The sequence below is a fragment of the Zootoca vivipara genome, chromosome 7 (assembly GCF_965207765.1).
Source record: "Zootoca vivipara chromosome 7, rZooViv2.hap1.1, whole genome shotgun sequence".
Lineage (NCBI taxonomy): Eukaryota > Metazoa > Chordata > Lepidosauria > Squamata > Lacertidae > Zootoca > Zootoca vivipara.
In genome coordinates, this window is record NC_142590.1 from 55469652 (window position 1) to 55491939 (window position 22288).

Consider the following 22288-nt stretch of genomic DNA (forward strand, 5'->3'; position numbering starts at 1 on the left):
AGAAAAAGGATTCCGAAAGCAGCAAGCCAGAAGCTCACACAATCGCTTACTAAAGTGAAATGAAGAGTTGGCATGGAAAGAGAAGCTCCCAAAAGAGAATCAGGAACAAAACCAGAGCAAGGTGTCTACACCATATAGCAGGATGCTGCAGCATTGGCACACGTTACATTGCCGTCTCAGACTTTCCATGGGTCAAAAATCCAGGACAACACCAGGATGAGAAGGATATCATATGGACACCCTTAAATTAATGGGGAGATAAACTGGTGCAAACCCACATTTTGCTCCAGGGTGGACAAGGCTGACATCAAGCAAATGTCACCCTAGATGTTCTAGTAGTCCGTTTCCTCATCTCTTTCCTTATCACAAAAAGTCCAGTGTTTTAGGAGGAAGTGGGCTTGTTGCACAAGAGCAACCAGTCAGCTGTAATTTGCCTGAATGCGACTGAGACCCACCTGAAAATAGCGACAGTCTGGAAATGCCCTCACATTGATTAAAAAGATAGCTCAAAGCAAGTTCACAGCCCTCTTTTGGATTTGTCATGGCCCTAGCTGTATATAAAAGGTGCTCAGAGGTTACCATATGAATAGTTTAATTGTGCTATTTACTAATACCTAAGCAGAACTGCTACAACTGATCCATCATACATAATTCAGATGACACTGGCAAGTTCAACCTCTGTGCCAAAGTAATAAAGAAAACAATATATGAAATACAATAAAAACAGCAGGTACTCAAAGCTTTGCTGTTGCCGCGGGCGCTGTGTGAAAGCTGTTATGAGCAGACCCCATAACAATCTCCAAACATGGGCTACAATAAGCTCACTCCAGGTTTTACAGCTGGCCCCTTGGGTATAATGGACTGAACCAAAAACACAGGATATGAACAACTTGAAAAGTGTGTGTGTGTGTCTGTGTCTGTGTGTGTCTGTGTCTGTGTGCGCACACACTTCATGAGTACATGTACTGTACTGCAATCTTGGTCCATAGTGCAGAGTCATCCCTGTCCATAAATTGGCTTCTTAACTATGGCCTCCTAGCCTTCAGCCACTGGCAGACGCAATATGGAACTTTTAATTGCAGGAACTGTCAATCAAGGCATCAAATTGGGTTGGTTCACCATCCCGCTAGCTGCATGATGAGGAAGCACCCTGGAAATTCATCCAGGATGCTTTAAACCATGAACCCTTTGAAACCCAACACCACAGCCAGAACTTTTGGGGTCCATTTCAAAGAGCACCAGGAAGCTCTCTCTCTCCCTGCCTCTGGGATTCAGCACTCCCTTTGTTTACCTGTGAAAAACCCAGTGGAGACTTTTGTGGTGGGTTCAACAACTGTATCTAGAACATGGTATTTCAGAGGAAGGCAAAACAATCACATAGTTCCTAGGTAATGCTTCCTAATTCTTGCCTGGAGTGACCCACAACATTCTATGCATCTTTTCTGTTTGGAAGCAAAGCTAGCATGTTCCTTGGCCGTTCAGAGTTGACAGGGAAAAGCGGCCATAGATTCATCAGGTGCTGTAGCTCGACAGAGCTTGCAAAACTGACATTGCCACAGGGCCTCTGCTAGCAACCAGAGCCATGAAATTGTGTAGCTGCCTGAAGAAACTACCTTCCCCAAAACACACAGTGAAGGGAGATACAGGAAAGCAGCAGAGTAGTGAGTGAGAGGGATGGTGTAGGCCCACTGCTCAAAACTGCAGGCTAATCGCCTTCTTGGGTGCTTGGTGTGGCATCCGGAGACAGGCCGGCTAGGAGTCAGAGACACACAGAGCTTCCACTGCATCACTCAGGCCCTGATTCACTCCACCTACAGCCAGAAGGCAGTTTTTTACCACAATGTTAGAGCAGGCACATCGTGGGGTGGGCATAGGTGGAAGGCTCTCCCATTTGTTTTTTCCAGGATGAAAGGCCTCAGCTGATTCCAGGACAGTGGGTTGGTTTCCTAATAAGCAAGAAAACATGAAGACCATCAAGAGAACATGTGAGCACACGCAGATACTTGATTGCACATGTAACACACAGCTAATTTAAACTAAGGGTTTGTTTACAAAGAATAAACCACCAACCTTTGCTGCCTCTAGTGTGTATGCATGTATGCATGGATATATGTGTATATGTATGCATTTGTGTGCATGTGTGTGCATCTCTCTCTCTCTCTCTCTCTCTCTCTCTGTGTGTGTGTGTGTGTGTGTGTGTGTGTGTGAATGATACTGATTGTGTTCACTTGCTGTACATGTTAATGAGGATGATCGTTCAGGTTTGGTTTGGTTTCAGAGTTTCAATGATTTTTGGCTCTCTCACTTTTGTTCTTCCTCATTTGTCCCCTTCTCTACTTCTACCCATCAATTCCCATCACCAGTCTCACCCAGTGTGGTCTGATCAGAGTGATGAGCGTTCTAGTCCAAAATGTGGGGGGGGGCACTGTACTGTCTAGCCCCAGTCTAATTCTTCATAAAACTGATGGCGTATGTCAACAAAATGCTCATACCACATTGGCATGCATGGTCATTTTCTGTCTTTTGTGCATAGAAAGGGACCTGAGAAGGGCCTTGAATATAGTAGTTGTCATCCTTGTAGCAGCAATAATTTTATGGTAATATAGTTCCACAAGCTATAGAATAATGACTTCACACTGAAACAGGACAGGAGTCACCCTCACCTAGGCCTCCAGCTATGACAATTCTTCCTTTCAAGTAGCCGGATATGAAATCTGCCCGTCGTTTCTTCAGAAAGAATGAGCGCTCAATCTTCATCCAGCCCCCTGAAAATTAACCAGACCACCTGCTGAATAATCATGATTTTCCATTCCTGTTCTGAAGCATTTGGATTCCTTCAGAGAGAAATCAAGGGCGTGTTCTATAATCCTAACATTGGGGAACTAAGAGAGAGTTTGGGGTATATGTGTCTGACTACAAGAATACTGGGCACAAACTATTTAAGTAATGAGGGTCCCAGAGCCAATGCACAACACACTAAGGCAAATGCCAGGGCTCTAAGGCCACAGTAAGACCCACCACTGCTGATGCTTGGGTTTGATCAAGCCCACCCCTTTTGTCATTTGATTGGGAGCAGACAAGAGCACAGAGACTTGTGCAACTGAACGCACACTATAAGCACCTCGATTTCTCAAGAATGCAAGGCTATGCATATGCCCACTGGAACCACTGCAGAGATAGGTTGCTGGAGGGGGCTCCCACTGAAGGCATCTCACTAGTGGGGCCACCGGATGACCCTTTGCCCAGGGCTTTCTAAACTCTGAAGCCTTCCTGAGTAGCAGAATCTGAAATTTTTGAAATTGATTTCCCACCCTGCATCTTATCCTTAAGGCATGCATGCTGAGAAGCATATGGTAACCCAGAAAGAACTCACCCTGTTCAATGTCAAACACATCCACGTTCTTCATAAACTTGGGCTGGCGGTATAGCCTGCCCTGCCGTAAACCCCCCAGGCTGAAGATGTTGTTCTCTGCACACACGAAGCTGGAGAAAGCTCGTTTGCTGGGGATGTTGGGGAATTTGGTCCACGACCTGGTCTCGATGTCAAAGACTTCAAAGGCATTCACAGCATATTTGGATTGCCTTCCTCCTAGGAGGGAGAAGGATGGAGAAGTGAAGAATGTGCAGCAACAATTGGAGGCATGGGATTCTACTATTCTCTGGCCAAGCAGGTCTCTGGAGTGCACAGCCAATCCTAATCCAAAAGTATACTGAAGCTATGGCAAAGAGCCATAGAGTCTCTGCCCCCTGCAATTTACCCAAATGTAAAACACTAGACAGTGACTGGCTCAAGGTCACACAGGGAGTTTCATGGCTGATTTAACCCTGGTCTCTCAGGTCCCAGTGCACTTAATAACTCTACACTTTATTCCACATTCTTGGGGGGGGGGAAGGGATATCCAGGGAGATGGGGGAATAATATTTTCTCATAGATTTGGAGGTTTATGAGGTCCCTTGTTAGCAGTCCTGTATGAAACCTTTAAGACAGCAATCCTGTACATACTTATCATGGAGTAATCTCCCATGGAATTCGGTGGGGCTTACTTCTGAGTAATGTACAGTTTCAGTGGCATGAACCCTCCCCACTAGTAACTGTCATGGCAGCGCCCCCTTCTGAACCACACTTAAATGTGGAGTATTAACAAATCTGCAGTGTTTAAAGTGCCCGCTGTTTCTTTGCAAAGAAGGAAGCTAGGAAGAGAACCAGAATAGGATGGAGGCCATACGACTTATCTCCTAGCAGAGAAGCAACTGTGACAGTAGGGACCCCTGTGAACCAAATGAAAACACAGGTGCTCTTTGTAAAATTGTAAAGGTAGCTTTGCAAAGGAGGTGGGAGGGGAGAAAACAACGACAACTTGCCCACACCCCTGTGACCACTCATTTGCCGTTGCCCTGTGACCTCTAAGCACACTATTCCTGGCTGTGAGGGCTCAGTAAATAAGGGGCAAAGTCCATTCGCGTCAGGGGCTTATGCAGGAAGCATGACCTTTGGGTTCATAGAATCATAGAATTACAGAATTAGAAGCGACCCCTTCCAGTCCAACCCCCTGCAATGCAGGAATCTCAACTTCTTCTTCTTCTTCTTTGGCTATCACTCGTAGCCGAGTAAGATTGTCTTCCATAAACACAGTTTTAACATTGAGTCCATAAGTGACTGTGGAGGCCAATTCTGGATCCACACGTCCTTCCACAGTGGGGACATTGGTTTCCGGGCGGGAGTTGATCACGGTGTGAATTTGTCAAGCGTACCTTCCTCTTAGGACGTTTCTCCCTTGCGTCCTGAGTTCAAGTGTCTTCAAAGTCCATGACACTTTGGTAAAGGCTGTTCTCCAACTGGAGCGCTCGCAGGCCAATGTTTCCCGGTTGTCAGTGTTTATACTACATTTTTAAAGATTTGCCTTGAGACAGTCTTTAAACCTCTTTTGTTGGCCACCAGCATTACGCTTTCCATTTTTAAGTTTGGAATAGAGTAGTTGCTTTGGAAGGCAATCATCAGGCATCCGCACAACATGACCAGTCCAACGAAGTTGATGTTGAAGAATCATTGCTTCAACACTGGTGATCTTTGCTTCTTCCAGTACACTGATATTAGTACGCCTGTCTTCCCAGGTGATGTGTAAATTTTTTCAGAGACACCGTTGATGGAATCTTTTGAGGAGTTGGAGATGGCTTTTATAAGTGGTCCATGTTTCACAAGCATATAGTAAGGTTGGCAGTACAATAGCTTTGTAAACAAGCGTTTTGGTTTCCCTGTGAATGTCCCAGTCCTCAAACACTCTGCACTTCAATCGGGAGAAAGCAGCACTTGCAGAGCTCAGGCGATGCTTGATTTTGGCATCAATGTTGGCCCTTGTGGAAAGATAACTGCCTAGGTAGGAGAAGTGATCACCATTTCCCAACGTAATACCATTGAGTTGGATTTGTGGCGCTGCAGAGGGGTTATTTTGTAGTTGTTGGTGCAGCACTTCGATTTTTTCGATGTTGAGTGATAGGCCAAGCTTTTTGTAAGCTTCTGCAAAGATATTTAGGATGGTATGGAGGTCATCCTCTAAGCGTGCGCACACTACGTTGTCATCAGCATACTGAAGCTCTATGACGGAAGTTACAGTAACCTTCCTCTTTGCTTTCAGCCAGTTCAGATTGAAGAGCTTTCCATCTGTTTGATATATGATTTCTACTCTGGTGGGGAGTTTCCCTTTGACAAAGTGTAGGATCATGGCAATGAAAGTAATGAATAGAGTTGGGGCAAACCAGGATGTGAGGGACAGGGAATACCGAGAAGTCCCTCCCATCTTAAGGTCCAGCCCATCCCCAAGCGTGGGGGAGAGCTCTGCCTCCAGCGGAGAATCAGGAAGTGGTGCCCGAGGCTCAGGCAAGGTTGCGGAGCCACTGACCCAGGTGGGACAGGAAAGGGGGAGCCCGGGGGGAAGGCCAATTCCCCCAACTCCGGAATTGCGCAGAAAACATCGGGGGAAGAGGATGGGTCTCCCAAAGCTTCTTTGCTGGAAGAAAACGCGCCAATCTCCATTCGGAGGTTCTGACACCTGACCGAAAGCATGTATATAGATCGCTCTGAGCACTGTAAATAATCAGCACTTAATAAAAGTCTGAAAGGAATATGCTGCGAGGAGTCGTTACTCTAGAGTAGCCGCATCAGCGCCTCTGACACAGCACAACCCTGTTTAACACCTGATCCCACTGTGAATGTTTCATTTTGAGAGCCATTGTTATCTGTGATGGTTGCTGTCATATTATCATAGAGGAGCCGAATGATGTTTACAAATTTATCTGGGCAGCCAATTTTCAAAAGGACAGTCCACAGGGCATTATGATTTACAGTGTCGAAAGCCTTAGTCAGGTCAATAAGCACCATATATAGGGGTTGTTTTGCTCTCTGCATTTTTATTGAAGCTGTTGAATGGTGAAAATCATGTGCACTGTCCCCCTAGAAGGCCGAAAACCATTTTCGGATTCAGGAAGGGTCACCTCGGATATTGTTACGAGACGATTTGCTAAGATCCTTGCAAGAATTTTGCCAGCCTCAGCTAATAGAGAGATGCCTCGATAGTTTCCACAATCAGTTCTGTCACCTTTTTTTAAAGAGATTGATAATTTTGGCATCCTGAAAGTCTGCTGGGATTTCTTCTCTTTCCCAGATTTTTTCGATGAGTTTGTGAAGTTGTTGTGTAAGTTCAATTCCGCCCACTTTGAAGATTTCGGCAGGTATCCCATCAGGTCCACTGGCTTTGTTGTTTTTCATTTGGTTAATAGCTGTACACAACTTTCCCAGATCTGGAGATACTGCAAGCTCATCTCTAACTTGTTTTTGCAGAATTTGTGAGAGGACCTCAGCAGCTATGGGGGAGTTGCGGTTAAGGAGATGTTGGTAATGTTCTTTCCAGCACAGTGCAATAGCTTCTTTATCTTTTAGAAGTGTGATATCATCTGCTGAGCATAGGGGGCATATGCCATGCATGACAGTAGGAAGGAGAGTCTACCACCTCTCATGGGCATCTGTTCCACTGTCAAGCAGCTCCTACTGTCAGACAGTTCTCCCTAATGTTTAGTTGGAATCTCTTGCAACTTCAATCCATTAGTTTGGGTCCGAGCCTCCAGAGCAGGAGAAAATGAGCTTGCTCCATCCTCCATGTGATAGCCCTTTAGATATTTGAAGATGGCTATCATATCTCCTCTTAGTGTCCTCTTTTCCAGGCTAAACACACCCAGCTCCTTCAACCGTTCCTCATAAGGCTTGGTTTCCAGACCCTTGATCATCTTGTTCTCCCTCCTCTGCACACATTCCAAGCTTGCCAATTTTCATCTTAAACTGTGGTGCCCCAAACTGGACACAATTCTCCAGGTATGGTTTGACCAAGGCAGAATAGAGTGGGACTATTACTTCCCTTTATTGGTACACTATACTTCTGTTGATACAGCCCAGAATAGCATTAGGGTGTTTTTGTTTTTTGCTGATAGACAAACACTGTCCATCTTTGTTAGTTCAGTACATTTCACCCCCTCTCCAGTTCAGCTGGAAATGATTCCTTATGGTAAAGTAAACAAAAATAACATGGTTCCCTGCACAAGTTTCAAAATGCAATTTGATCACCAAAGCACTCTTTACATCATGCATGGTTGCCACAGAGTACTGGTTCACTCAGAGAGTAGCATACAGAAAGTCTTCTCCTCGTGGTTCTAAGTGCAGTAGAGGCAATGGTCAGAAAGAAGGGAAAGAAGGTGATGGGTTGTAAAGAAGACCCATTTGGAAATTTAGGTATGCACAATTGAAGTGGATTAAAGCCATAGCTGCCAAGTATCCCGTATCCGCCGGGAAAACCCCTTTTTTCTTACCGTTTCCCGGCGGTCTCCCGTTTAGGTTAAAATCCCGGTATTGTCCCTTAAATCAGCTTCGGCCCGGCAGCCATTTTTCTGGTGCCGCTTTGCCCTTCTATGGGCACCAGAAAATGGCGCCGGCGGCGCCAGAAGTCGCTTCCGCGCATGACCAGAAGTTGTGTGACGCGACTTCCGGTTGTGTTTTGCCCTTCTATGGGCATCAGAAAATGGCGGCGCCGGCACCAGAAGTCGCTTTTACGTGTTTCCGGTCATGCGCGGAAGCGACTTCCGGCGCTGGCTCCGCCATTTTCTGGTGCCCATAGAAGGGCGAAGCGCCACCGGAAGTTGCGTCACGCAACTTCCGGTCATGCGCGCGCTGCCGATCCCGGATCTTTACGTCCCGAACTTGGCAGGTATGTTAAAGCACTCTGTCATCCTAGTGCAACAAACATAAAAATGGACTTTTGCAGTTAGGAAAGTGATGGGGGAAAGCACTGAAAAGTGTCAGGTGAACTAATGGCTAATGGGAAGACATATAAACACCTCCCAGAAAAATCAGGATGAATGCAAGATGAGTGTGCATTGTCATATAATCATCCTACCAACAGAACAGAACAAATGCTCAATGAAAACCAGGCGTGGCCTAACCGCCACATACGCTATGTTCTACCTCCCCCCTTGAGGCATTTTGCGCCTGAATATCAGTTTCTGAGAATCTCAGGTGTGCAGTGTGCTGTTGTGTGTCTGGCATGCAGATGCCCTACAGGCATTTGATTGGCTATTGTGAGAACAGGTTGCTGGACTAGATGAGCCATTGGCCTGATCCAGCAGGCTCTTATGCTCTTATGCTTTGTACAAGCAAATCAGAACGAAGGCTCCCAAAAGAGTCATTGGGAGGAAGCCAAAGCTACAAAAGCAGGGCCAGTAAAATGGTGTCCTACCTTGAGCCCTTGGAATAAGGCTGAATATAGAGCCTAACTGTATTTATACAGCCAGAGGGAAGAAGTAAACAGAAAGGTCTTTTGGAAACAGTTATGCAAAAACAAAACGGTATCTTGTGGCACCTTAAGAACTAGCAGATTTATTGTAGCACAAACATCCATGCTGATAAATCTGTTAGCCTTTACAGTTCTACAAGTCTCCTTTGCTTCTGTTGTTCTGCCATGATCAGCTGGTGTAAACTATGAAAGGCTAAAAATAAAAGCCAGTGGAAGTCTGGCTGCACCCAAGCCCTTGTTTTCTTTAACCTCTGGATCCCTCCTAGAAGGAATGTTTACAGCTTCTCAAAGTACGTGTGCATTTGGGACAGTGTCGTGCCAGGTTTAGTGCAAATATTTCATCTCAAAGCAATGAAGTTCCATCTCTCTACCTGCTTGTTTCTTTTAAAACTTGTTTAAAAGCCCATTCATTTGATTATTTTTAATTACTTTGATTAAAAACAACCTTGATATATCTTAATATTATGGATACTGGACCGAGTCTGGCAGTCTCTACTTCTGTTTAGCTTTGCTTTGCTTTACAACCAAAACACAAGGGGTTTGAGCAATTTGCACAAGAGTCAGAAAATGAAATGGGAGCATAAGCAGTCCATTTGTGTGCCAAAGGGTGTTAATTTACCTTTTGGGTTTACCACAGAGCACAGTAGTCCCCTAAGGCAGCAGATTTGAACCCCTTTAAACAGTGAACAGTTTGTAAGTATGTAAGTACACCACAGCCCGGTCAGGCCAAAGGCCAACATCCTTTTATTTTATTTTATTTTATTTTATTTTATTTTATTTTATTTTATTTTATTTTATTTTATTTTATTGGATTTATCTCCTGGCCATCCTTCTGAAGAAGCCAAGGAGCAGCAAACTGCTCCACAATTTAAAAACAAAAGAGGAAAAGCATTTTAAAACAGTTAAAACTTGTGGTACTGAATTCTACAATTTAACTATGTTCTGTGTGAACAAATACCTACTTCTGTGAGTGTCAGTCATGTCTTGCTTGCCCGTTAATTAAAAAATATTGTAAAGGCAGAGCTCCGTTCATGCAATATTATTTTATCTCTCCTGTGCAATAAATGCCAGCTACAGAGCTGACATTGCTAATCCCAGAGAATGCCTAGCACTTTCAGAGAGGTTATGGAAGAGAGCAGCTTCTAGAACTTCTGCAGGAGGGAGCATTACAGGACTCTCCAGTCAAAGGAATAATGGTCGAAGGAATAGGCTGGAGGCTCATTCTTACCCAGCACATAGATCTTTGTGCCCCGTAGGAAGGAAGTTGCAGCATACCTGGGTGTGGGCATGGTTGCCAGCGACACCCAGATGTCCTTGAGCATGTCATAATGCTGCAGGTAATTGTGAGGGCGAAGGTCTCCTCCCATTCCACCAGCTGCGTAGATTCTGTAGTCTGAAAAGGGCAGCGAGAGAGAGGAAAAGCGAAAGGATAAATCTAAACAAGAATCTTGATTCTGCTTTATCACAGTAGTTCCTAAATAGGTTCCACAACTAAATAAAAAAATAAAAATGGAGGCGCATTACCAGCAGAAATTGAAAGCAGAACTATCTCGTTCCCACCCAAACTTTCATTTTTTGTTTATTTTTTGCCTTGGATTCCATATATTTCTACCCAAAGGATGGAAATATCACCCAAGAAGAGGAAATGCATCATCCCCAAACAAGGCAAAAGACCCTCATAAAATTAGGATATGCTAATTCAAGTATCTTCAACCTTTTCAGACCTAGGACTAACTTTTAATCCAAACATGCATTCGGTTCAATTTCTTAATCTTTTACCATGTCTTTGCATGGTAGTAATAATCCTGTTGAGAGCCACCTTGGATCAGGCTGCAAACCACCAGCTGAAGACCAGTGTGCTAACTGATAAGAATGGATGCAAATATATATGCAGTTGCTATAATTAAAACAGAAATAAATCTTCTTTCCAGTGGGGAAGACAGCGGCCAGGTGATCTGTGTGCTTCTTGAATATGCATTCCGGGTGCTACCTATTGATGAGCAGCATCTTCTAGTTCATTATTTTTAAACTGGACAACCCTTCAAATAGAAGACAGACTCTTTCAGATAAGAGTTTGGTCCTCTGGCAGCCTTCTGTAAAGCAAGGCACACGGCCACTTGAGATGGAAACCTTCCCTTCCGAACAGCAGTTCATCACATTGAAGCACAAGCCAATCTGGCAATGCTTAAGAGTTGCTAAAGCAACTTGTCATCACAGGAAGCAAAAAGATATGGGTGTGTTTGGTGGAGGGGAATATGTGGAGTCTGAAGCTCTACTATATAGAGGCAACCTTTCATACAGATTTCTGGACAGTGACCTGATGCTTTCACATCCCTTGTGCCCTGGGTGATTTGTCCTTCAAGAACTGCAAAAAAACAAAAAAACAAAAAACCACCAGGCTGTCCTACATTTGGCAGTTCTAGACTGGGCTGCTGAAAATCACCTGATTTTACCCACAGCAATTCAAAGATGGTCATTCCAACAACCAGTGCGCAAGGGTCAAAGCCAGGACACATTCACACCGTAGCAGAAATCGGCTAAGTGCTCCCCACTGCTGGGCAGATCTGTTTCCATGTAAGAAGAAATTTACTCCGCCCTTCCCATCAAATTAATTAGGAGAAATGCACTGGGGAGCTTCCCTAAAAGCCAATCCTATTTTTGCCACCAGTGCCTTTTAGAAAAAGAATCCTCCTTGCCTTTCGTCGTCACAGAGATCCCCATTGAGGCTTCCCGCAAGGAGTTCCTTTTCTTCCATTTGCCCTCGTCTATGTTATACATCTCCACAATCTTCAGGGGTGTCTGGTTAGCTCCAACACCCCCAATCACCATTATCCTCTTGCCCAGTGTTGCTACAGCTACCCCAGCCCTGGCTGTAGGCATTGGGGGGAGAGAATTCCATTGGTTGGCTTCAGGGGAGTACACCTCAAAACAGTCCATTGGGACACCGTTGTCATCACAGCCCCCAATGGCATAGACCTGACCACCAGCCTCCACCAGGGAGCAGTAGACCCTCCGGCTGGGCAGAGGCGCCAGAGTTTTCCACTGGAAGTCTTTGATGCTAGGCACATCCATCATGGGAGCAAGACGGCATCTGTTAGGCAGCTCGCTTGTACTGCAAAATGAAAGGATGCAAATCAGAGCAAATGTCATTCAGGCATAACAAAGCACATCAGAAATAGAGATACCAAATAGTTAGAGGATGCCTCTGGGTAGTCAGTGTTTTGATTCAAGCACCTACTGGAAATTTAGGACTGCATAGAACCCCCAGATAAGTGAGGGGGGAAGAGGTGAGATTGTCCCACTTGGCAAGCCAAAATACTTGTGTTAACAGATAGCCTTAGCGCAACTTTGAATTCCTCCCTCCATGTTTAGGTAAGTGATGAGGAAATACTCTGCAAAGTGTGGGATAAATTAAAGGTCAACAGGAAGACATATAAACTCTGCCCAAGCAAATCAGGATGAATGTTCATTGTCACCAAACCTCCCTGCAAGCAAACAAATCAGGATAAATGCTCAATGAAGAAGGCTTCCTATCGTGTAAGCTCTTCAGGAAAAATGTTCCATAAACATTCATCTGGAATAGCCCAGAAACCAACATCTTAAGAAGCAATAGATCACTGTTCCCCCAGCCATCAACAACAATATTCTATCACAGGCACACAAAGCAGTGCTCCTACCTTTCACTGAGTATCTGTTAATCTTCTATTTCTGCGTCTGCTGGATCCTGATCCTAAATAAATAAAGGAAAGAAATAAGGTTGGATTCAGACCCTTGTTTCTGCTTCTTAACAGGGACAATCAGATATGTCAGAGCCTCTCCTGCTTCCAAGGCTTTTGTCCCTTGAACTTTTTCTTCTCTCAAGGGCCTCTCTTCCCAAATCCTTCTGTCTCCCTCTGGGTCTTCCTGGACCAGCTGCAGCAGACGCACCACAATCCCATCCTCCATAACTTGAATCTGCCTCATGCAGCAGCAGTGTGCTGAGCTGTAAGCCTGCTACAGAACAGCCCATTAGTTAGAACACAGAGTCACAAGCACCTATCGCAAGCCAAGCGATTATTTTTTGCTCTCTTTCTCTGAACAGCTGACAAGTATGTAGAAGAGGTGAATAAATTTAGGTAGATGGAAAGCTGAGTATGAGTATACATATGGAGAGTGGGAGCTGCATTATTCTCACCTGAGCCTGGGCACACACACACACACACACACACACACACACACAGAGAGAGAGAGAGAGAGAGAGAGAGAGAGAGAGAGAGAGAGAGAGAGAGAGAGAGAGAGAGAGACCCAAAGCAAGGTTTCATTATAGAACCAAGATTTCTTTCTTAAAATTGAGCTTTCTTTAAAGAACTAAATAATTCTGCTTTTATATGCTCCACTGGCCTCTTGCATGTACTATAGGTCTAATTTACTAAGGTCTAATTTAACTGTCTGTTGTCTTTGTCCATGGAGTTTTCTTGGCAGGGATACTGGAGTGGCTTGCCAGTTCCTTCTCCAGGTGGATCACGTTTAGTTAAAACTCTCCACTATGACCTGTCTATCTTGGATAGCCCTGCATGGCATAGCTCATAGCTTCTCTGAGTTACTCAAGCCCCTTCGCCATGACAAGGCATTGATCCATGAAGGGGATCAACAAACATGAGTTTGACCAAACTGCGGGAGGCAGTGGAAGACAGGAGTGCCTGGCGTTCTATGGTCCATGGGGTCACGAAGAGTCGGACACGACTAAACGACTAAACAACAACAATTTAACTGTCACACACATAGGCCAAAATAAAGGTCTTGCTCCTGTAATGTTGCAGGCAGTGGCACTGCAAAATTTAAAAGCTCCTTGCTGTGCAATGGTTCCCAGTGTCTGATAGTCATTTACATCTTCAGAACCTCCCTTGCCTCTTAGGGCCCCGCTAGGTAATCCCACCCCTCATGGGATGGTACCACCAGTGCTTTTTTTCTTTAAAAAAAATGTTTAGGGGTACTCTCATTTTGATTCAAGAAAATCACAATTTTATAGTTCAAATCGGGGGAAATAAATACAGTAAATGGACAAAAGTACAAAGATTCACAAAATGTTTAGGGGTATGTGTACCCCTGAGCTGTGTACCCCCAGAAAAAAAGCACTGGGTACCACCCGCTTTGGAAACCACTAAGTTGGAATGTGTATGTTAGAATGGAGATGATGAGGCCCCTAAGCACTGTTTTCATGGGACTCCCAAGAGCCTGTCCTGTTTACACAACAAGGATCACTCAACGTTGTTTCAGAGATTGTTGATGCTGTGCTCTTATCCCAAATCAATGTGCCTCGTTCACAAGGGCAGATGATGTCCACATAGTTTGGAACACTGACACACCATTGTATGGTTGCAGTGGATTTTGAATCCCACCCAGCCTCTGCTTCCTGAGTTGACATGACCTTTTCCAATCGGAAGTATTCCCAAATGAAAGTCCAGGCATTTTAAGAGAGGAGGGCTTTAATTCACATGATTCTGCAATGCAGGATCCAAGCCATTTCTTTGCTTTGAGTGATCTCCCTTCAGACCCCTGAGCTCAGGGGAGCTTTGTCAGTTCCACTTGTTCCATCAACAACAGTTGGCAAATGAGATTGACGGGACTAAAAAAGGCTTTTAAAGTCAAGGGAGATGAATGTTGCACAACCCACCCAGGAGGAAACCGAACAGGAGCACTGCTTTGCATGTAACACACTTTGGTTTGTTTCATAAGAGCAGAAGCAGAGCTGCATCAGGCCAATGGGCTCATCAAGTCCAGCATCTTGTCCTTTCTTGTGGGAAAGAAGCAAGCAGAACCCAGAATCATTCCTGCCTCCAACTGACCATTTCCCCCTGGGCCAGGAGTGAGGGAAGTATGAAGTTGGCACTACTGCAAGTGAATTGGTATATATTTGCCTTCTCAATGCTATTGGGATCTTGCTTATATTTTATTCAATTTTTAAAAATGTATATCACACCTTTCCTGTCATGAGAATACACAAAGCACATTTCAAAAGCAAATACAATATCATTTATGTATTAAAAAATATTAAAATATGAAGGGGGGAATCTTTTCCCCAAATAGCCATCTCAAACCAAACCATAATAACAATATTCCCCCTCCCCCCTCACCAGGGATGAGAGTTTCTTTCCATTGCATCAAGACAGATACTGGCATTACCTCATCTGTTATTATCCAGAAACAAATAAATACAATCGCAGCTCCTAGCTGTGCTGTGTCCTCAGGTCCCTGGGCAAATTTTCAGCTCGCAGCAAGTGACAAGCTATCGAAAAACACCACAATGGCAAGGGCACAAATGTACAATTTCAAATGCAGAGCAGTTGCAGATCAGATTTTTTCCCCCATGGCCTGTTTTCCAAGTTATAGTGAAGTCAGATGATTATCGTGTGGTAAGTTCCTAGGGTATGCATATAACTATTTGAGAAGCTGGTAAACAACATACCAAGCTAACACACTTCTGTGCCCATTTTCAATTATATTTTTTATTAAACATTTTATCAACACACATACAGAACACAAATACAAAAAGTAAACATCAAAATACAGAAATACAAAAATACAAAAATACAACAAAAAAAATATATATCATCTCTAATCCATTTTAATATTCATTGTCCTCTGGCTTCCCCAATTCCCTACTATCTGATTTTCTTTTTTATAAACTTCTGTAGCAGTTTCTAAATCATCCTTCTTACCCATCATATAGTCTCTTTAACACTTCAAAAATTTCATCTTTATATCATCTATCATATTTTCTCCCTTTCAATCTTCTATTATTTCCCTATTGCCTTAACTTCTTTATTTTCCTGGATGTTCAAAATCTAGTTTTCAAATTCATACCCTATGTATATTTTAAATTTCTTCCAATCTTTTAAAACTTTGTCATTTGTTTGGTCCCGGAGTCTTCCTGTCAATTCTGCCAATTCCATATAATCCATCATTTTCATTTGCCATTCCTGCCTCGAAGGCAGTTCCTCTTTTTTCCAATATTGTGCTATTAAGATCCTAGCGGCTGTGGTGGCATACATAAACAAATTAACATCGTCCTTGGGGATTTCTTCCCCAATTATTCCAAGCAAAAAGGCTTCCGGTTTTTTCAAAAATGTGTTTTTAAACATCTTTTTCAACTCATTATAAATCATTTCCCAGAAGCCTTTTATCTTAGGGCATGTCCACCACATATGGTAGAATGAGCCAACATCCTGCTTACATTTCCAACATTTATTGTCGCTTTTGTGATACATTTTAGCCAGCTTGACCGGCGTCAAATACCATCTATACATCATTTTCATCAAATTTTCCTTCAACACAGTACAAGCCGTAAATTTCATACCCTTCTTCCACAATTTTTCCCACTCCGACATCATCACATTATGACCCAAGTCCTTGGCCCATTCAATCATCACTGATTTTGTTTGCTCATCTTTCAAATGCCATTCTAGCAACAAATTATACATTCTAGACAAATTCTTGTAGTCTGTCTCTAATAACTCCGTTTCTAATTTCGACTTTTCTGTCTGGAATCCTATTTTTTTATCTAGCTTGAATGCTTCATTTATCTGCACATACTGAAACCAGTCACTCAACCTATCTTTCAGTTGTTCATATGGCCTTAACTTAAAGTGGTTTCCCACCTCCATCAGGATATCTTTGTATTTCAACCTATTCTCATCCATATTTGTCCTTTTAGGTTTCTTTGCCTCAAGTGGTGAGATCCACCTAGGAGTTTTTCTTTCCAATAGATCTTTGTATCTAATCCAAACATTAAACAATGATTTCCTAATTATATGGCTTTTAAAACCTTTGTGTAATTTTACTTTATCATACCATAAATATGCATGCCAACCAAACGCATTATCATGGCCCTCTAAATCCAACAAGTCATCATTGTCTAACAAAAACCATTCCTTCAACCAACAAAAAGCTGCGGCTTCAAAATAAATCTTTAAGTCTGGCAAGGAGAATCCTCCTCTTTCTTTTACATCAGTCAAAAGTTTGTATTTAATCCTGGGTTTCTTCCCCTGCCAGACAAATTTAGACAGTGTCTTCTGCCACTCTTGAAAACATTTCATTTTGTCAACTATCGGTAGGGCCTGAAATAAAAACAACATTCTCGGCAATACATTCATTTTAACAGTTGCAATTCTTCCCATTAAGGACAATTTCAACCTTGACCATACTTCCAAATCTCTTTGGATTTCTTTCCAAAGTTTCTCATAATTGTCTTTATACAAGTTCAAATTTTTTGACGTCATATTAACTCCTAGGTATTTCACCTTTTTTACACACTTCAGTCCTGTGCAATCCTCTATATTCTGTCTCTCTTGCAATGTCAAGTTCTTTTCTAGTACTTTAGTTTTCCCTTTATTTAACTTAAAGCCTGCCACACTGCCAAACTCTTGAATTATCTGCAGTACTCTCACTGCACTCTGTTCAGGGTTCTGCAAGGTCAGTACTAAATCGTCTGCAAAGGCTTTTAACTTATATTGTTTTGTACCCACTGTAATTCCTTTAACACCATCATCGTTCCTTATCATGTTCAACAAAACCTCCAGAACGGAAATGAATAGCAGGGGGGAGAGTGGGCACCCTTGTCTTGTTCCTTTCTCAATTCTTATCTCTTCTGAGACCACATTATTTACAATAATCTTAGCTCTTTGCTCAGAGTAAATACCATTAATCCCATTAACAAAGTTTTGGCCAACCTCCATTTTTACAAAATTTCTTTTCATAAAATTCCAAGAGATATTATCAAAAGCTTTTTCGGCATCTACAAAAATTAACATTGCTTTGGTGTTTATTTTCACTTCCAATCTCTCAAGAATATCTATTATAATTCTCACATTGTCTTTCATATGTCTACCAGGCAGGAATCCTGCCTGGTCTTTATGAATTAAGTCTTTCAACACCCTTTTCAATCTTGATGCCAAAATACTAGCAAATATCTTATAGTCCACATTTAATAAGGAGATTGGTCTGTAATTTTTAACCTGAGTCTTATCCACATCCGGTTTTGGTATCAGAGAGATAAAAGCTTCTTTCCAAGTCTCTGGTGCTTTGCCCCCCCCCTAAAATCTCATTTGCTACCTCCATTAATGGTTGTATCAACCAGTTTTTTAATGTTTTGTAGTACTTGGAGGTAAGTCCATCAGGTCCTGGGGCTTTGTCGTTTTTCAATTCTTGTATTGCTGTTTCAACCTCCTGTCTTGTAATCAATCCATTCAGTAGGCTCTTTTGTTGTGTTGGAATTTTTTGCAGTCCATTTTCTTTTATAAACTTCTCAATTCCATCTAAATCTTCTTTTTCCCTTTTATATAACTGTTTGTAATATTTTGTAAAGCATTTCCGTATCTCTGCAGGGTTCTCAATAGATTTTCCTTCATCCATAATCTTTATAATTGTATTCTCTTTTTGTCTTTTCTTCAATTGCCAAGCCAACAATTTTCCACATTTATTGGCCGATTCGAAAGATCTTTGCTTCATTCTTCTAATTTTCCATTCAATTTCTTCATTTATTATTTGGGAGTACTGCACCTGCAAAGCTTTTATCTCTTTTTGAACTTCCTGACTTTTTGGATTATCTCTCATTTTTTTTTCTTTTTCTTTCAATTTGTCTAAAATCTTTTCCTTCTTTTCATTCCTCCTCTTCTTCCAAATTGTATTCTGTTGAATCAAGAATCCTCTCATTACTGCTTTGCCGGCATCCCAAACCATTGTAATATTTTGTCCTTTGTTCAGATTTAATTCAAAATAATCTTTCAACATCTTCTGGGCCTTATTATTTATCTGCTCATTTCTCAGTAGAGAGTCATTCATCCTCCATCTAAAAGAACCCTGCAGGTACTGTTTTAACTCCATTAAAACTGCGTTGTGGTCTGAATAAGTTCTGGGGCATATCTCGCTTTTTGTCACTTTTGGACATAAGTCCTTTGTAATCCAAATATAGTCCAATCTACTTCCTGACTTTTGCGAGTCCGAAAAAAAGGTGAACTCTTTTTCTAATGGATTTTTTAGCCTCCAAACATCTACTAAATCAAAATTCTCCACCAAATCAAAGAATGTTTTTGGAAGCTTGCCATCATTAGATATTTTTTGTCTTTGAGTTCTATCCATCATAGTTGATACAGCCCCATTAAAATCTCCCATCATTATGATCTTATAATCCAAATATTCCAACAGCGCAGTATGAATGTTCTTGAAAAAGTCTGATTTAGCTTCATTTGGTGCATAAATTCCAAGTATCAAACATTTTTCGCCTTGCAGAGATATTTCCACTGCGATATATCTCCCTGTTTCATCCTTAAACAATAGTCTAGGGTTATATTTTTCCTTTACATAGATGACTACCCCTCTTTTCTTAACTTTATCAGAAGATATAAATTCTTGGCCCAATAACTTATTTTGTAAAATTCTTCTATGAGTCCTAATTACATGGGTCTCTTGTAAACAGATAATGTCCAAATTCTGTTTTTTAACTACATGATAAATCTTCCTTCTTTTAACGCATGAATTTAGTCCATTCACGTTCCACGAAAGTACTCTTAACGCCATCTTGTTTTACTTTAAAGTTTAATCTTCGTCTCCTGGTCCAGCGCCAATCCCTGCTCCTGCTCCTGCCAGCAATTCTAAATCGAATGCTCCTGGTCCAGCTCCTGCTCCCAAACCTTGGCCTCCTCCAGTTGGTGATTTAAAATCCTCTGCGTGGCTTTCCAAAAATCTTCTTTTATCCTCAACCGATCCTCAACCGATCGGATCTTGTATTCTTTTTGTTTGTATTTTCTTTTTGTTTGTATTTCTGTGCCCATTTTCATTGTGCTGTAGAAGGTTGACAAGCTGCCCAAGGGGCTATATGCAGTGTTAGCATAATCCTATAATTGCCTACTTAGAAGTTAGTCTCAGTGACTTCAGTGGAACTTCTTCCCAAGTCAGTAAGTATAGGGTTACAACCTATACATTAATGGGTGAATATAAATGATCATTTACTATGAGATGGTTTCAATACCATCATTCAGTTGTCACCTGTCTACCTCTGAAAACAGGGAGGTTATGGGGCAGGTTGAAAAAGGGTGGGTAATTATCATACCCTTTCCCAAAGCAGATATGGGGAAGTTGTGGCCCTCTGCAGAGTAACCTGTGGTACTCCAACTCCCATCAGCCCCAACCAGCATGGCTAGTGGTCAAGGACAATGGGAGTTATAGTCCAGTGTCATCTGGAAGGCTACTGCTTCCCCAAAACCTGGGTTAAAATCTCCATTTATTAAGTGGTGACTCCTGGTAGATACTCAGACATTCTTTCTTTCTGAGAAAAGCATAGTTTTCTCACGGGGTTCACAAGCGTCTTATTTCATAAAGAGCTTTTAAGCCTACCGGTAATGCTATGGCCTAGATTCAATTATGGTGATAGATCTGTCCCCAAGGCCAGCGTTACAACAAAACATTTCCCCCAAGTAGCTGCTTGCTCTTCAGTTTTTTTGCATCTTTTAAGCAACTTTTCCTTGAAGGCACCAGGCTACATGATAAAGTCAGGGGCTGAATTTCATGCTACATTTTTTAAAATAAAATAAAAAAGACCGTTTCCAAACCTTTGCAAGCAGAGCAAAGCAAATGGCCTGTCAGTGCAAGGATTCCCACTTGCACAATGGGATTCCTCCTTTCTCTCTGCCCCCCCCACCCAGTGCCTCTTGCCTTCCCCAATTCTGCTCCAGAGGGTTGGAGGAACCTCCAAAACAGATTTGGAGGTGGGAGTTGTAGGAACAAAGGACTTGGTGCTTGAGGAGATACATCAACCTTTCTCACTTGCCTGTTTTCACCTACAAATGCTCTTCTCCCTACCAGGGTTTTTGTTTATTTTTTTTACTGTCCCTCTCCCTTCAGTCAAACCAGAGAAAACACAGTTGCAGAGGAAAAGGGCTTGGCAGGGCATACGAAGTGAGAACTTGCAGGTAGGGGGAGGGTTATGTTCCCCCTCTTGTACGCTGACCTCCCCCTGCCTGCAAAATCCTTCACCCGACCCTGTGTTCATGTTCAGTGGCAAGAGTTGGCAGGTATAGTGTGTAATAATTATACCCCAAGGACACAGTCTTCAGGACACTTAACCAGGGGGTAATTCCTCATCACCTGCAACAGCACTGATGTGCAAGGAACCCACAGTGAGGCCAATTTCTTAGCTGAAATGGTTCTGCATCTTTCCGAAACTGGGACTCTGGCGCTGACAGTGTTTCTCAGTTGCGTGAATCAAGCAGCCAATGTGTTTTAATGTAAGTTTGTGCCTGACATTTTCTGACCTTGCATCAGAATGAACAATTTCCCTGCCATGGCAACCACTACGGGAAGAAAAAGTCAGGCAACCTTTTTTTTTCAAAACCTGGAAAATACTGTGTGGCGTAAACAAAAGGTTCAGGTGAAGGAAGAAATTAGCACAGCAAGCTGCCTTATACTGAATCAGATTAATTGGGCCCATCTAGCTCAGTACTGTCTGCACTGACTGGCAGTGGCTCTCCAGCATTGCAGTCAGGGTCCCTCCTAGCTCTACCTCGAGATGCCGGGGATTGAACCTGGGACCTTCTGCATGTGACGCTGGTGCTCTTCTACTGAGCTTCAGCCCATCCCCAGTAAGATACTTAGCAATTTCTTGGGCTTCAGAGAAATAGGAGAAAGTCCTAACACAGTTGTCCATCTCCTTCTTTCTTCCTGGCTTTACTTTATTATTTTATTTATTGCATTTACAGTATATCTCATATTTCCTCCAAGGAGCTGAAGATGGATAACAAGTTTCTCTCGTATCCCCACCCTCACCCCCAATTTATCCTCACAATAACTGTGTGGTAGGTTAAAATGAGAGATTGTGACTGGCCCAAAGTCACCCATTGAGCTTTAAGGCTGAGTGGGGATTTGAACTTTGGCCACCCATGTCCTAGTCCAACACTCTGACTGCTACACCAAACTGGCTTTGCCTTGCAACTTGAGTTTCCTGCCTGTTTGCTACTGGCACTAGGTAAGCAGGTGAATTATATGCAGGGCTAGATTTGAAGGGGGGTCCTTCAGTGGGTCTGAGGACAGGGCAGCTTGGAACCTCCATTTTAATTTCCCATAATACCTCCAACAAAGTGTTACTTCAGGGCATTGTGGGAAATCAAAATCCAAGGCTATTCCCAGATGCAGCAATTCAGTGCAAGGGGTGCAGTACAAGACCGATGTTAGCACAGTTATAGGCTCTGCCAGAATGCTAAAGTTAAACCTGGGGTATATGTCTAGACAGGGTTGGGAAGTCTGTGTCCCTCCAGATGTCACTGAACTCCAATTCCCATCAGCCCCATGCCCTCATCCAGCATGGCCAATGGATAGGGGATGATGAGAGTTGTGGTTCAACTTCTCCATCCCTGCTCAAGGAGGAAACTGAAGAATATTGAGTGCAAAATTGCAGGCAGAATTTGAGGAAATGATCTTGTAGT

The 22288-nt window shown here is 42.8% G+C and overlaps 1 protein-coding gene across 3 annotated transcripts in view; it reads right to left on the reverse strand.

Moving 5' to 3' along the window:
* Positions 1-575: 575 nt before the first annotated feature.
* The window catches only part of KLHDC8A (kelch domain containing 8A), a 33851-nt gene continuing 12138 nt past the window's right edge, over positions 576-22288 (reverse strand). For all 3 annotated transcript variants that reach the window (XM_088674304.1, XM_035123984.3, XM_060277094.2), the window contains exons 2-7: positions 12512-12564; positions 11531-11946; positions 10063-10227; positions 3374-3589; positions 2664-2765; positions 576-1946 (exon numbers count right to left, since the gene is read on the reverse strand). In XM_088674304.1, coding sequence (XP_088530430.1) covers positions 1753-1946; positions 2664-2765; positions 3374-3589; positions 10063-10227; positions 11531-11909 — 1056 coding nt within the window. In that variant the 5' untranslated portion in view covers positions 11910-11946; positions 12512-12564 and the 3' untranslated portion in view covers positions 576-1752. The remainder of the gene's footprint in view (positions 1947-2663; positions 2766-3373; positions 3590-10062; positions 10228-11530; positions 11947-12511; positions 12565-22288) is intronic.